The sequence below is a fragment of the Chelmon rostratus genome, chromosome 19 (genome assembly GCF_017976325.1).
Source record: "Chelmon rostratus isolate fCheRos1 chromosome 19, fCheRos1.pri, whole genome shotgun sequence".
Classification (NCBI taxonomy): domain Eukaryota; kingdom Metazoa; phylum Chordata; class Actinopteri; order Chaetodontiformes; family Chaetodontidae; genus Chelmon; species Chelmon rostratus.
Window position 1 is genome coordinate 2,662,627 of NC_055676.1, and position 17,063 is coordinate 2,679,689.

Genomic DNA, 17,063 nt, shown 5'->3' on the forward strand with positions numbered 1-17,063 from the left:
AGGTTAAGTAGGTTTGCTATCTCAACCAGAAAGTGATGGGACAACCCAGTGCAGCTGACGAGGAGGCACATCAGGCACACAACTCTGAGTCTCATTTTGTTCATTGCATTTTAGCTGAGACCAAACATCAACAATTAACTGTGTTAAAACTATCCAGCTTTATTTCCTCTGTAGAACAGACAATGCATCACTCTTTGTCTCTGTTTGTACCATTTTATGTCTACAAATGCATAAATAAAACATTGAATAGAACCCCCAGTGACAAACATAAGAAGAGATCATTTCACACGTGTATTATAATCCCTTGAGAACATGTTAACTGTTACTAATTCTATAAAAATCGCTCATCTTTTCGGCTAAAAAAAACCCTCAAAATGGCCCTTTGTAAGAGTCACCTGTGATGTTTTTAATCTATGTTCACAGTAGTCCAACACAGTGGTCCTCCATCATGGCCCATAGCCTAAGAGTCTGCAAGTTTTCCTGCCAACCAAACCGCAGCATCGAACTAGTGGATAATGACTATGACTGAGGACGTCTGGTGTGAGAAAGCTCAACAGGAATTCAAACATGTAAAGCCTGCTGAAGACCAGATGTACCAACACAAGTAGGATGTGGGTTACTATAAGGCAAAGAACAACAGCATATGGAAGTCTATGGCTGAATATTTTAGCAAACTTAAATGTCGTTTTGTGTGTGTGTGCATGATGTGCGACAAAATGAAAGCCCAGTTTTCTCATATGGTGCAAAACCCACAATTACGGCAGGTTACACCTAAATGAAAACTCCTGAGAGCTACATTAGAGACAAGCTAACTTTCATTTGGGTTGCACACAGTCTGATTCAGTGCAGCAATGTTCTGTTAGAGCCACTGAAAATGATTTGCAAAAGGAATTTTCATTTGACAATTCTTTTTTTTTTTTTTTTGGCCTTAACTACTGATGTGCCAACAAACATTTGATTCAATGAATCCATTTTAATGCTGGCAACCACAGACTTCCATACAACAGATTAATATCCCATTACATTCTACATTCATGGATAAAATCTCAGGTCATTTTGGTAATAAAGCCAAAAACACTGTTAATACCCACCATACGTCAGCATCCGAAACATTACAGAAGAAGAATGAAAGAATGATCAACGCCTAAATAATTACATTTTAAAACCAATACATATGATACATTTCACATTGATTCACTGGCCACATTCACTAAGATATCACAGCTGAGTTTATTACCTTTCACTGCCACCTCATATGTGCTTAAAATCCAGTCTGTTGTCAAAACCCTTCATCCTTTGCCTTTAAAAGACTGACGGCTAACCAGAACAGTCCTCTCTCCTTGAGTGAATCATGGATTAAGGTGTTCAAAGATGAAGAAGTAAAAATAAACTTCTGCGTCGGGCAGATTGAGGACAGACCTTATAAAACGGGTGGACACTGAACAGCTGGCCGCCAAAGGCAAATGACTGCAGTGAAGCTTGCTTGATGTGTTCCATGAGAAACGGGCAACTCCCCTTTGCAAATGTGTGTTCATGACAAGCAAGGCAAGAAGCAAAGGGGTATGTTCAGTAACATCCATGCCTGGACTACAAGGACCTCTCTGAGGCCGCTGTTTGACGTCGCAGGAGAGGCACACGCTTCAACAGCATGTCAGTAGTCAAAGCACTTCATGATGGCGTCTCTGTCAAATCTGAAGTTGAGGAAAGCCTTCGAGGACAGCAGGTGCTCACATGCTCTGCTGTGGACGGTCTGGTCATCGTTGGAGCTGCACAGAGCCGCATCTGTGAAAAGAAAAAGGTCCATGTTTCATTTGTGGAGGATGTTCACTGAGCCTTTAATCTCCTGAGTTAGCCCCTGACATGCACCCCACTACACATCGTGGAAATCAGTGATGGAAGGCGTCTGTGTGATATGGCCTTCAGAGCTGAACCTTGAGCTCCAGCAGCTTCTCAGCTCTCTGCCTTCATCTGAGCCATATAAATAATATGGATTGACCCAGGACTGTCAGTAACTGACACAGTCTCAAAGGTGGACATGGTAACAAACCGTACCTTTCTCAAAACTGTCTTGCAGTCTTCTGGGTTGAATTCTTTTATCTTCTTTCTGTAGAAATAGTATAAGGGTGCACTGCTTGTAATTGCAAACAAAAAGAAAATCACTATACAGAGTACCAGCCATTATCAAATTCTACATACAACAGTGGCTTTAAAACTGGTCTAAGATCAGTCACTGGTAATACCACTTTTACACTTACTAATATGGTTTTCACCTGCTGGTTGCCGGCTCCATTGTCACCGGCTCCTTTCTTCACAAAAGGCGAGTCCTGACTTTTCTTGCCATTGCCTTTCAAATTTGGGTTCTACAGAGCAAAGAACACGAGTTATGAGGTAACTGTGATGCAGAAACTCAGTCTCAAGCCACTGACAAATTCTACAACCTCGATTTAAAAACCACTGGGACACTGTGCTAGACATTAAACTGAATGCGATAACTTGCTAATCCTTTCTGAAATGTGTTTATCTGAAAACAGCACAAAGACAGTATATTTCATGTTTTAACTCATCACCTGCATTGATTTTTGTAAATATTTGTATTAATAGATATGAGTATATACTTAAAAAAAACAAGATTATTGGTTCAAAAAGCTTTTTCAAATCATTGCATTCTGTTTCTGTTTTTCTTTTAACAGTATCCCACTTTTTATGGCTCAATCAGGGTTTCATGTCCCATTTCAGGGTCTATATCAGCAAAGAAGGCTGAACCTGCACTAAACCTAAAATAACACGGCATCACAGGAAAACGGGGAGCAGATGAGTGATTACATTTGTAGTTTCTGGTTCATGTTATCAGCTCGTGCCTTTATCACAATGAAGAGAGGGAGGATGGAACATCAGATGTCGTCAGTATCTATTCTTGTGGCCGTTGTTGACAAGACAGAAGATGAATCTACTGCGTCAGTGAAGTTCACAATGTCTAGGGTGGTGGCCGAGGACTTAAAGAGGTATGTAAATGCTTCTAAAACTTCAAAAACATATCACAAACACACTAGATCTTTAAAAAACACCTGACACACCGAGGGAGGCGGAGACTTTGTGGATATTTACTGAGATTTGTAGTGTGAACTCAGTGATTGGACTCCAGAGCCAGTCTATTCTCCACTGTCAGTCATCTCTCTCTCTCCAGACATTACAGTGTATGCATCATAGTCAACAGACAGTATGTATAATATAGTATAGTCACATAAGCCTGAGCTGACAGAAGACATCAGACGTTACATCCTCCGAGACTTCAGAAGTGAAACCCTTGAGATGGTGATTCATCTCCCTGCAGACGCTGGCATGGACGATATCAACGGCTCTCCTCAGTGATTTAGATCCCTTGTTTGAACACAGGTGCAGTATTTTGGGCAGGCTCTGTCTAGATGAGCCAGATTAGCTGCAGATTATTTTTTATCTTTGTCAGTAGTGCTGCTGGTCCATTGGCTGGGCTGAGAATAACGTGATGGCACCTTCCACCTAGGAGTGATTCAGTCATTGTTTTTTCTCAGTCCAGTCATGTGGAGCTGTTAACTGCTGGGAACATACAGCCTCACTGTAAGATGCTGCTGTTGCTGATTGGTTAACTTTAGCAGAGTGATCTTGTCTTTTCTTACCTGGTTCAGCTCATACTGGCTCAGCTGGCCCAGAGCCTTCTGCTGCTTGTGTTTTGTCCAGCCATCTCCTGGAAATGCATCCGTACCTGTGAGGCGACGGGATTTTGACCTAAGAGATGGAAGGAGAAGAACAAGTGGATATTATCTATTGGTCTCTTGCTCTTGCTCTGGTGCTGCTGTATGCTTGAAAGTCAGCTCTTTATTGGCTATGGCCCTCCCCTACTCATTCACTGAGACCCGCTGGTTGATTTTATCACATCTGTCACGTCATCAACACATCTGCTGACGTCTGGTATCTCACATACCACTCTGTGTACTACAGATGGTCCTGTGCAGCTGCTGTAGCTTCACCTGTCCACGCTATGGTTTGACCTTTTTTTTTAGCTATGAGTAAGATCTGCAGAGTTGTTGATTATTCTCTGAGGGACTGTCTTTCATTTGTTTAAAAAAAACCTCATTCCTGGCTGTAATTTGAGAACTGGCTTTAAGTGAGGACCAGTGATTTGTTGTTACCGAGCATTGTCTGAGGGTTTGCTGGGAGTGCTGCCATTGTTTGCGAAGTCCTCGTCGCTGTCTGTTGACTCGCCTTTCAGCCTGCTGAGCCATTCTCGCAGTGGTCTGTACAGGTAGAGGAGGAAGTGTGCCATCAATACCACTGAATCACATTTTTCAAGATGGAACATGCAAACGTTAAAGAACACTGAAGCAACCACACAGTTATTTTTACATTTCTGTTTGTACAGATCAAGCAAATGAGATAAAACATGTTGTTTAGTGAGCTTTACAAGTGCTGAGGCTTTAGGTGTATTGCTGAGCTTTGACTCCAGCTCTGAACTTATCATACAGACATGAGATTGAGATCCACCTTCTCCTCTCACTCTCAGAATGGAAAAAATATGAACATATAACTCAACAATGAAAAGAAGCAACTTTCTACACACGCACCTTATGAATGGAATAGCCATGAAAAACCTGTTGGGGGCAAGTCCGAGCTTAGACTTTGGGGTCATGTCATTCCTATGACATGGCAGTTTCTCAATAGGAAACCATTCAATGTTCTACAAGAATAGAAGAACAATGTCGTGAAGTGTTCTGTCACCTACAAAAACGTGTAAGTTATGTGTTATGTGGAAAAAAGGGATTCCTACTCTGATCTCTTTCCTAGTTTTGGGGTTGAACTTGGTATCCTTTGACACTCCTGGTATAATGTAGAGGCGCACAAGCTGGTCAGTGATTTTCTGCTCTATGTACATGTCTTTGCAGATGCGATTCTTGATGTCAAAGCCCGTCTCCTCCAACACCTGGAGAACACAGAGTATTTTCATCTATGAACTACAAGTACATTAAATATCCATGGCTCTTAATTCTTTCAGTTGGTCACAGTTGAACAGCAGAGAACATGTGACTCACTTCACGAACTGCACAGTCATGAGGAGCTTCATCCTCATTAACTTTCCCCTTCGGAAAGCCCCAGCCAGACTTCGCAAGGTAGCCCTGAACAAGCAGTACCTGAAGAGAAGAGATGCACCGATTAGCTGCCACACAGGGTGCTTTTCTGCAACAGCACAAGGTGTGCACCTGTTTGATGTGTTTGCTACATTCCTCTCCGATACAGCAGGTGGCAGTATGTTCAACATTAGACGGGTCATTCACTCAAACGGCACTCACCAATAAAAGAAGGAAAAGAAGAGGAAAAGGAGCAAGGAGATGGATGAACATGAGAGGGATGGAGTACCTGCCAGACAGGCTACAAGTTTGCCTGGAAAGTGTAAATGGCAGCGCCCTGAACTCCTGCAGGGAAACAGCGCTGAACTGGTCACCACTGATTTAGAGTGATATGTGGACGACATATTCGTTAAAATCAAAACTCTGAAGGTACAAGCTTCAAGTTCACACGAGAGGACGTTAGGAGCAACAGCTTGGCCTTTTTGGACTGTGCCACACAAACTGAAAGGGACAGGAGCCTCAAATGCAGTAACACATGAAGACAGAAACTCTTCCACCTGAGAGACCGCACACCCAAACACAAGAAAAACCGTCTACTGAGAGTCCAAGGCAGTGAGGAATGCAGTGACTTTCAGATCAGGGAGACTAAATAACCATAAAACAAACGCATGGCTCAGCACAGGAGGGTCGACTCCTCAGGTCAACACTCAGCAGTTTACCTCCACCTGAAACAAAAGGGCAGTCTCTCAAGGACGTACATGTTTTGGACAGGGAGGACAGGTGGTTTGAAGAGGCTATTTATGTAAAAATAGAGGGACCACCCCTAAACAGAGGAGGAGGTCTATGACATCACTTGTGCTCCACCTACAATGCTGTCCATTCATCCCTTCACTTGAAGGCTTGATACCTGGCACTCCCCTCCAGTCACTTAGAGCTGAAGAAGCAAAACATCAAGTTTCAAGTCTGGCCAGACAGGGTTATCTGAAATGTTCAGTACAATCTGATGACCAAAAAAAGAATAAAATATTGTGTGTATTGTAAACATGTAACATGTTGGTTTTAGTCCTTTTATGATATTTTATGAAAATTAGAAATTTGAAAATAATGAAAATGTAGAGCAACATCAGACTTAACCTACAACACTGACAGCAGAGCAGAAAAGAAAGCAAGGCCATCTTACTCAAATGATATAAATACAGTTTAAGTCACGGTAAATTACAATAAAGGCCTGTCTTTGGCAGTTTATTATTATCATGTAATGAAATCCAGTCCTGGTCCTGTCTTCATTTCAGGCATCTGAAAAAGTACCACCCTTTGCTGAGATTTGACAACAAGTTCTCTTTTCTCAACCCCTCTAACTTGTTAGTGATGTCACTGTGTTTCCAGACCAACGATGATGTCACTGATCACAGAAATGATGAACAAGATGTGAAAATAAGGGACAAACGGTAATGAAGTTGGGATAAATCACAAATATCATTTCAGTTTCTGAAAGCTATGTCAGGTGCTGTTGCCGTGTACAAGTGTGCATGAGCAACTCACGTTTTCTAGCGATTCATCTAGAATTATTGCTCCATAAGTAGGTACGCCCATCTTATACTCCTTCCACTGCTCGAGGACTTTCTGCACATCCTCTCCATGAGGCAAAAGGAACGGACAGTGATGGAAGAGTTTGCAGCTGTCAAGGAAAATAACATCTAATCCAAACAAACGGGAACCCCACACTTAGGCTGAAGAAGTCCAGAGGAAATCACAGTGCTGATCATTTCTTTTGGGTGGCTGTTATCACAACAAAAAAGGCATTTAAAGGTACAAAATATGGTATGCTTTGGAATGTATTCAGTACAATACAGTCGATTGAATATTAAGGAGCATTAATGGATGTAAAACAACAATTAAAAAAAGTGATGAGGTCATTCAACGTCATCAATCACATGTAAGGATATCTGCTTTGGCGAAGTCTCTTATCCCACAGTGAGGAGCTCCTGGAGTGTTCTGCATGCAAAAGTCCAGATAGAACCAGTGGGCCAGCTCGATCTGGAAGCACACCCGGATGGCGTTGTCTCTCTCCTCACTGGGGATGTGCAGGATGAACCGGCTTGACAAACAGAGGAGAGGTGAGAGGTGGGATCGGGGCTGGATTAACATGCTGTGCTGCTCTGGGGCAAAAATCAGCTGTAGGCTCTTACTGAGTGAGGTCAGAAGATTAGATGAACCTCTGAATATAATGCAGTCCAGTGCAACAGCATCATTAGCTATGAACTCGATGGTAAATCATGGATTTAATTCATATTTCTATGACAGTGTCAACAACACCTGAACATCATAGGAATAATAAAAGTAGACTTCATGGCAACCATTGGATTACACTGCATTAGACTGTACAAGTTAGTCTCTACTGTTACGTCAGTGCAAACAAATGCTGTCAAAAGGTAAAGTCTGTTGTTGTTTTTATTTAAATGTCTGCCAGAGCTCAGTCACAGTGGGCAGCACCTCTGACTGAGCTCTGCACAAAGACAATATATTTCTCACCAGCTTCATTGATTTTTGTGAACATCTGCTTATTCTGAATTTGATGCAGCAACACATTTCAAACATATTCGGACAGGAGCAACAGACTGGGAAAGATGTGGAACGCTCCAAAAACACCTGTTTGGATCATTCCACAGGTGAACAGGTTGATTGGTAACAGGTGATAGTATCATGATTAGTATGACAGGAGCATCCTGGAAAGGCTCAGTGGTTCACAAGCGAGGATGGAGGAGGTTCACCACATGATTGTATAAAGGAGATTACTACATGGACTCAGGAACACTTTGTTAAACTTCTGTCTGTAAACTCAGTTAGTTTGGAAATGATTTGCGAGCAAAGGCTTGTTTGACTTGAGTCCCGTCCCAACTTTTGTCGAGAGGATCTGACCTGCAAAGGCCCTGCAACCTCCAAAAGACCTGCGAATAAGTTAGTGGATAACTTAATAAAACCCTGTTCCGACCCGTCCCCGTTTCACCTCGACGTCTCTTCGACCCCTGAATTCTCCTCCCGTTCCTCTCTCAAGCAAGTTTGCTGGTCGTTACTTAATAACATGTGCTGTTGAACACGTCTGTGTGATGTGTGTTTACCACTAAAGGCTGGTCAAAAAATCACCATCGGCCACGCATGCCCCATGCCTGCAGTCTCTGCGTGAAGGTTTCACGCTGTGTTCAATGCGTTGAACATCAACTGAGCTACCATCTGCGAACATGTACATGCACCGCGGAGAGGGCTAGTTTTGGTCCTGCGAGAAGAATTTTTGCTAACCAAAAAACAGTTATTTTGCTAACACCTGAAAGCGTAGTGACAGTCTAACAACGACTGTAAAGGTCGGTAAAGCGTTCAGTTACCTGCAGAGGTCGTCCAATACGCCGGAGGGGATCTCCACTCTTTTTGTTTCCATGTTGGCTGAAAACATCCCGACTCTATCTCAGAACATAGAGGCGCTAAAGCCATAAGAACAGCAAGCTACATCCGCATTTCCAGCTCAGTGGATCCCAAGCTTTACATTAGCCACAGAAAAGTAGCATCAACCACAGATATGGTTTCAACTACTAACTCCTCTCTTCTGTTTCCTCCACCGGGAACTGGACGGAGTGTGTTGTTTATGTCGCGTTCAAGTCATGTGCAATGGGTGGTCGAATGGAGAAGATTCGGATTTTAACGCTTTGCGAGCGTACACATCACACACACGGCGGCATGATTTTGGTCGTGTGAGGAGAATAGGTGGTTGTGTGAGGATTAGAACATAAAAATAAATTCAGTGCTCTGACATTATACCACCATACCGATTACATTTGGGTTTTTACACCTAACGGCGGACACTGGCTGATGTGAGGCATTTTCAGGTTGCAGTTACGGTACTGTTATTTAAGTGCCGGTCGGATATGTCCGACTTTTTAAAAGAAATTGAGTTCTACAGTAGTAATTACGACTTGGATGTTTACGTGGACACAACTTACAAGTTTGATACTCGTAATTACGATAACTCCGATATTACATAAACGCAGCGTCATTTCACAACCGGAAGTTAATAATCCAATCGAATGCTTAGGATGAGGACGCGGGTTATCTAGACGAAAGACTATTGGTTTATCAGTCTGCCAATCCACCCGAGGGAATGGCCGTTAGCAAGTTTGTTTGAAGCATCTGCCACAGTGGAACTACTCTAAAACTGATGTTTTACCCGGGGGCGGGGCCTTGCGTCCTGCGTCACACAGAGCGCGGTATGCCTGAAGCTTGTTTACGTCTGCAGAGGTGGTGAAGATCCTCTGGAGCCTGCTTACAGAAGGAACAGAGTTCGCTGATGTATATATATATATATATATATATATATATATATATATATATATATATAATATACTTCTTTTGGTTTTATTTGCGATTAAATATTTGAAAAATATGTTTTTCCAAATCAGATTTGTGAATGTATTGTTCCAGTATGATACGGCATTGGGAATACTGCCTTTTTGGAATAGTGCTCGTACGGTTCGATTGTTGTTCTTTTTCACTGAAAAGCAGATTCGACCGACTTCTGTCTGCACAGGCTCCAGAGGTAGTGGGTCAGTTTCAGGCAGCGTGACACTTTTAAACAGCATAATTGCACCAGAGGGTATTGCATCAATTACTATTGCGTATTCTTTCGGAGGAATGGGAAATGTATTTATTTAAGAATTCTGGGTATGATAACAATGTGCCATCTGGTCTGAGGAGCTGACTGACTAAAATTATGCCATGGGTGAACCAGTTTTCTATAAAAAGTGACCTGTGTTTGTATAGTATGTCCCTGTTGTTCCAAATATAGTATCTATGGGGGCTAATTTTATGGGACGTTTGTCAATATTGTAGGAGCAGAGTAACAAAAAATGAAGCCCGCCCACTTTGAAAAATATGTAGTTGGGAATGAATTTCCAGATTGATGTTGTTTCTAATGAATAGTCTGATCCAGTTGATTTTGAAACTGTTATTTAAGGTGGAGAAATCAAGAAAGTTAAATCCTCCATTTTTATGGGGATTTATCAAAGCTGATTTTTTGATATAATGGATTTTGTTTTTCCACACAAAGTTATAAAGAATTTTGTCTACAGCTGCAGTGGTCTGTTTGTTTCATCCAAAGATATTACTGTGTATGTTAGCCGAGATAAGCCCTCTGCTTTAGCTAAGAGAATTCTGCCCTGGAGGGACAGATCTCTCTGGAGCCAGGAGTTGAATTTTTTCTGTGTTTTTTCTATGATATGGTTAAAGTTCATCAGGCACCTGGTGCTTGCGTTTTTGTTGATGGTGATTCCCAGATAAGTGACAGACTCTTTTACAGGTATGTTGGAGATAGATGTACTATTGCAGTTTTTGAGTGGGAGCAGTTCACACTTACTGAGATTCAGGTGAAGTCCAGATGCTCTGGAAAAACTGGAATACGGTTAATAGCAACTGAAATTTGTGAGGCATTTCGTAAAAAAAAAAAGGTGTCATCTGCCAGCTAGTTGATACTGGTTTTATTGGCCCACGTATAGGATTTAGTATTTGGATTCTTTTTTTGTCCAGATATCCACAAGTTGAAATTTCTGCATAAATAAGATGACATTGGAAAGAGAATTTGTTCTATTTTTGGGGGGCCACCTATCAACAGAGTCGTCTACCGTAACATTAAAATCACCACCAACAACAAACAGCAAGTTTGGATATTTAGATAACCAGAATGTAAACTGTGAACCCATAGTGTCAAACAGGAAGTCATTATCAGTTTTTGTATTATAACCATATACATTGGCCAGAAGGACTATAATGTCATCAAATTTAATGATTAGTATAAGAAATCTACCATTTGTGTCATTCTCAGAATGTAATACAGCTCCTTCAAATTTATTTTTCAATGAGGTTACTCCTGCTGATCTTTCTGAGCCATGTGAAAACCATAAGTCATTTCCCCACTGATTTTTCCAGAGTTTAGTATAATCTATGGTCATGTCCCCACCTGCAGATTTTTGGTCAAATCTCACTACCTTCATCCATGAACATATTGACAAAAACTGCTATCAAAATGTATTGTTTGGTTTCTTTTCAGTCCCACCCTCCCAAATAGACCGATATTACATCATTAATTTGATCTCATTTTTAGCTAAAGCTCATATTCACCAACCAAATACCATGTACTTAGCGCAGGCATCTCAAACCGGTTCCATAAAGGGCCGCGTGGCTGCAGGTTTTCATTCCAACCCAGGAGGAGCACATCAGGCCAACCAATCAACATCAAGGGATCACTTAGTTATCAGCTGAAGACTGAGATCAGCTGATTAATTGATTCCAGCCTGGTGTGTTCCTCCTTGGTTGGAATGAAATTTATGGAACCGGTTTGAGATGCCTGACTTAGCGTCTTGAAAAGGAAATCAAACAATACATTAATGCAATTACTCAATCTGAAAACAAGAAAGACATAAGGACTCTAGAATTAATTTCTTTTCTGTTTCTGAACTGATTTTCTATTGGCCTGTAAAAGATATACTGTATATTCTATTTTCTTCACCTGCACTTTTTGATTTCATGTAACATTTATTTGAGACTTCCTTATTTGCGCATGTAACACTCTCACTCCCTAGTTTTTCTCTGTTGTCAACGTGAACAACATTAATAAAGAAAAAAAAAAGCTTGTCTGCTCGCATTGGATCGTCTCATAACAAACCTTGACCTTGTCAAGTTGGTTCCTAACCTAGTCTTTGCCTTAACCCCAATATTAAACCCATACTTATTATACTTATTACTTACACCTAACTGTGACTTAAAACAGAGATGTGTTTTTGTTTCTTGTGGTAACTGATTGACAAAGATACAGTTTTGCTCCTTCTACTGCTGGCATGGCTGCAAACGCTACTCAGACTTCCCTTCAGATTTTGAAATTACTTTCACCTGACTGTTGATAAATTCTAAAATTGACCTTCATAACAACTTAATGGTGCTAAAATACTGTATATTGACTGGTTTTACACTAAATTGTGTCCAACAACAACAGTCTACAGAGATGGGGGTCTGAATTCTGACATCAAATAACATCTTGCATCAGTAGATGGCCAGCATCTGTCCACAGAGCAGCGGGAAATGGACTTCACTCTGGCCCACTGCATGTGTCTGCATCTCTACACTGAACAACTGCACTTGTGTGTGGCTCCTTTTTTCTTTACTTCCCTCACAAACTAAGACCAGCCGGTTACACAACACTGGTTACGTAATGTCCCTATGTTTTGTTTTTGACTTGAAGGCAGGTCTGAGCAGGCCAGCTGACAGACTGGACGGGTGCTGGGTCATCCCCTAAATCTGTTCATGTAGCGCTGGAGTTTGTGGGAGACGGACAACACTCCCATTCTGAAAGTGATCGTAAGCTGATACTGACTGGCTGCTCAGCAGCGTTTAATTCCCCAGCTCTTCCAAAGCTTGATATTGATTTCATTTCCTCCACACAGGTTTTGCTGTGGAGCGTCTGTCCCAGGACAAATTGAATGAGTCAACAAGGCTGATGGGTCCAGTGATGTGTGCTACTTGTGATTTCCTGTGTGTGAATTATTTTCTTTTCTGTTTCTGAACTGATTTTCTATTGGCCTGTAAAAGATATACTGTATATTCTATTTTCTTCACCTGCACCTGTTCATGAGTGGTAGGTAAGTGCACTCCTGGGACACTTCCTTCGGTAGTTTGCCTCCCCCTTACTAGCTTCCACTCACTCCCCCTTCCTTTTTTTTTGATAGTTTTAATAATTCGCTTTGGAAGTGTTTTAAGTGAAAACAGTTATCGTTAAGATAATTGTAACTAATTTCCATACATCCTACTGTAATTTTGACCCGCATTCATTGCTCAGTGCTAATTCCTTTTCCTTCCACAGACACTTCCAGTTTAATAATTTTTGTTTAAATCATTAATAAATAAATTCTGATTTGCTTTTGAACCACATCTCTGTCTGTAGTGCTGAAACCTGTGTTTGCCTTACTGTGTAGAACTGGGTAAAACATCTTGGGTGAAAGTCCCTAGGTGGTGGTGTCTGGCTTGCCATTTGTATCATTGTATTACAGCCCCTTTATAATATAAAAGTACCACCACCACGTTGCCACAATAGCATGGCTTATGGACAAAAGACAACACTAGAAAAACTTACTAGAAACGTGGCATGGCTAAAGACTAAGACAACACACAAACACATACATGGAGGATGGCATGGCATGGGAACATAGACAACACCAGAGGATGCAGGATGAACATTTACATGATCCGTGGCAGATCCCCGGTTCAGTCCAGCCTGGGATCTTTCTGTGTTGAGTTTGCATGTTCTCCCTGTGCAGTGTGGGTTTTCCCCGGGTTGTCCGGCTTCCTCCCACAGTCCAAAAACATGCTGAGGTTAATTGATGATTCTAAATTGTCCGTAGGTATGAATGAGTGGCGTGCATGGTTGACTGTCTATATGTGTAGCCCTGTGGTAGGCTGGCGACCTGCCCAGGGTGTCCCCTGCCTTCACCCGAGAGATGGCTGGGATAGGCTCCAGCCCCCCCGTGACGCTGCAAAGGATTCAGCGGTGTATAGATAATGGATGGAATGGATGATCCGTGGCAAGGCTAGAGGGGAAAGACTGACAGACTGAGGGGAGATCCAAGCAAAAGCCTCCACGTGGTGCATCCTGGGCAGTGCTGATGACAGGAACTGAATCTTTGACAGGATGGCAAGGAGGGAGCCTGATGGTGACAGCATGGAGTTAAATGAGAAGGATGATAGAAGGGGTGGTGAGAGGGAGAAGAGGAATGGGTCATAAGAGAAGGAAAAACGAAGAATCTAGCGCGGGCGGAAGGCGAAGAAAAGTGACAGATGGCAGGATCGCTTAACGTAGTGGTAAGATTGGAGGGAGAAGGAGGTACAGAAGTTAACAAATCATTGGAAAGCAAGTTGGACAACTGAAATATATGAGAGTTTTAGGAGATGGAAACTTTCTAATATGATGTAATACAGAAGCAGAGGTGAAGAAGGCAAAGTAGATGACTAGCATGCAGAAAGTCAAAGTATCCAGGATTGTCAGGTTAGGGGGCAGAAGTTCAGTGGTTGCAAGAGGGGAATTTCTGGAATTCCTCTTAATGTTTGTATGAAGGAACTGATGGAAAACCTGAAGATGAGGAATAACTTAGTGAGGAGTGTGAAAAGAAGGCCAAGGGGAGTGGAACAAGGAGGCTGAAACCATCCTGATATACAAAACATTTAAGATGCTTCAATTGCCACGAGTTTGGACATGTTTCCAAAGTGTGCAAAGGAAAAACGTGCGCTTGATGTGGGGGAGAGCATGAATGTGGAAAATGTGGTAAGGGAGTGGGGCAAAAGTGCTGTAATTGTGGAGGTGATCACAGCATATCATATTGGGGGTGTGAAATGCTCTAAAAAGAGATGGAGGTGAAACAGATAAGGGTGAAAGAAAAGGTCTCTTGCTGAGGCAGCTAAGTTGGCAGGACAGAAAAAAACAAAAAAAAAGTATGGAGGAAGGAAGTAATACAGAGCAAGGTGCTGCAAAAAAAACAGCAAGACAATGCATGGATGGAGAAGAAGAAATTGGTGACCTTTATAGCAGGAGTGGCATATGCTACATACGGGATTCAATCTAAAACAGAGTTCAAGTTGTTGTGAAAGCTGCAGAACGACATTTAGATATGAAAGGATTCAAATGGGAAAAAGTAAATGATGAACTCCAGGTTCAGTCAAGAGACAGCATGAGTGGGTGTATACTAACCATTTTAATCCTTCACTGGAATGCAAGAAGCCTAATCACTAATGGTCAAGATTTCAAGCAGTTTATATTAAATAGGAAAACAAAACCAGACACAGTGTGTGTTCAGGAGTCCTGGTTAAAACCTGTTTTATAGTTTTATATGGATATGGAGCAGTGAGGCGGTAGCTTTCCCTACAAATACCCTGACCACCTTGTACCATGGTGGGATGAAGGAAGCAGTAAGAAATAGAAATAAGGCATCTAAACAGGTCTAAAGAACTCACAACTTTCAACATTTGATTCAGGCAGTAGTGAGGAGGGCAATAAGACAGAGAAAAAGGGCACACTGGAGAAAGTACTGTGATTCAATTGGAACCACAGTTCAGGCAGAAAATGTGTCAGGGGTGATTAAAAAAATGACAGGGGATAGAAGTTATCCAGTGTTGACTGTTTGAAGTGAACCTGCAGTAACGAATAAGGAACGAATGTTACAGCATATTAAAACAGCTAAGTGTAGGAAGTCTGGAGAAACTATTGATACTATACAGCAAAGTGTGGGATGAGGGAAGAACGCCTGGGAGCTGGAAAGAAGCAATAGTTATTCCAATAAAGACACCAGGAAAAGATAGCAGCAGGCCTGGAAACTACAGGCCAATTGCCTTGACATCACACCTTTGTAAATTAATGGAGTGCTGGATTAGTGAGAGGTTAATGTATGTTTTGGAAAGTAGAGGTATGGTGGCTACATATCAAAGTGGATTTAGGAAAAGAAGGAGTACAATGGATCCAGTAGTGTGTTTAGAAGGTGAAATAAGGAAAGCACAAGTAAATAAGGAAACAGTGGTTGCAGTGTTTTTCATTGCTGAGAAAGTGTATGGCATGTTATGGAAAGAGGGGCTTCTGATTAAACTGCACTTACTGGGAATCAAAGGGAAGATGTTTAATTGGATTATCCAGCGACTAGTTAGTCCAACACTAACTGACCGTGTGATTTATGTTTACTAGCCTGCAATCACATACACGAAATATCTTGTGCAATATTACTTTTTCATTCTCCTTAAGTACTCAACCTATGTATACTTTTTTCTACTGTGACACATATATGTTTATTACTGTGCAATAGAGTAAACCCTGGACTGAACTAATCTGTACCCACCATGTGCAATTTCTGTTAAAACTGTTTCTCATTGAATTTTTGGCAGAATATTTTTTTATAGTTCTTTTGTAGCAATATATATTTTTCTTTTATAATTTGTACAGTTCTTGTGTAAAATATACATATATATAGTCAAGTTTTATTTTGTATTTTTCTATTTTTCTATTATTTAAGGAAGTTGCTGTAAAGCTGCACACACCTAATAATATTCTAATGAACAAGTCAAGAGAATGCAATATGGGATCAATCAAGTAGAAGAGTGGGAAACAAAATGGGCATTAAAATTTGGCAAAAACAAAACTAGTGTTCTGGGAGTGTATTTTGATCAGAGAACATTACATACGTCATTAATAAATGTAAAAAAAGTGATAAATGTCATGAGATGTCTGTCAGGATTGGAATGGGGAGCTGACTTTACATCGCTGAAACACGTACTAGCCTTAGTACGATCACAATTAGATTGTGGAAGTACCATGCCTGCTCGGGCTCTAAGATAATGTTTAGGAGCAGTTAGGAATGTAGGAAGGAACTGATGGCCAACTACTGGATCAATATAAGGGGGCAAGTAGCAAAAGATATGGAAGTATATGATAAGGAGTTTGGTGCTACTGTATTGTGGCCAGTTAGACCTGTTTGGACATTAGAAAATCCCTGTGTTGATCTAGAATTACTCAGAGTTAAGCGCAGTAATAAGAATGCTGATTTAACCAGTGAATACTGTAGTTACAGGGACCATAAAAATAAAGACAGTATTCAGATTTTAACAGACTGATCAAAGGATCCTCAAAAAACACACCAGGGTCTGCAGTCGCTGTGCCCAGTTACCACGTGGGCTTTAACAAGAGAACAACAGGTTAACTGCAGTAATATATTAACATGTAGTGAGTCAGGTCAGGCACAGCCGGGAGTCATCAGGATCCGCCTTATGAAATCTTGTGTGCCCACTCAAGAATAGTTAGACAGGGGAAAAATGAGACATTCAAGTTTGTCCCGGCACATTCAGGTGTCCTGGGAAACACGAGAGCAGATAAATTAGCGAAAGAAGCAGTCAAAA

General features: G+C 41.4%; 1 protein-coding gene across 2 annotated transcripts; it reads right to left on the reverse strand.

Moving 5' to 3' along the window:
• Positions 1–139: 139 nt before the first annotated feature.
• On the reverse strand, positions 140–8,717 carry dcp2 (decapping mRNA 2). Of its 2 annotated transcripts, none has more exons than XM_041960896.1 (11): positions 8,480–8,717; positions 7,046–7,197; positions 6,642–6,769; positions 5,064–5,162; positions 4,802–4,954; positions 4,599–4,711; positions 4,167–4,271; positions 3,654–3,762; positions 2,271–2,360; positions 2,053–2,104; positions 140–1,782 (listed from the first exon to the last, which is right to left on the reverse strand). In XM_041960896.1, exons 1-11 carry the CDS (start codon positions 8,545–8,547, stop codon positions 1,652–1,654), a joined length of 1,200 nt encoding a protein of 399 aa, XP_041816830.1. In that variant the 5' UTR covers positions 8,548–8,717; the 3' UTR covers positions 140–1,651. The 2 variants fall into 2 exon arrangements, with proteins under 2 accessions (XP_041816830.1, XP_041816829.1); XM_041960895.1 differs by having other exon boundaries at positions 2,256–2,360.
• Positions 8,718–17,063: the final 8,346 nt, after the last annotated feature.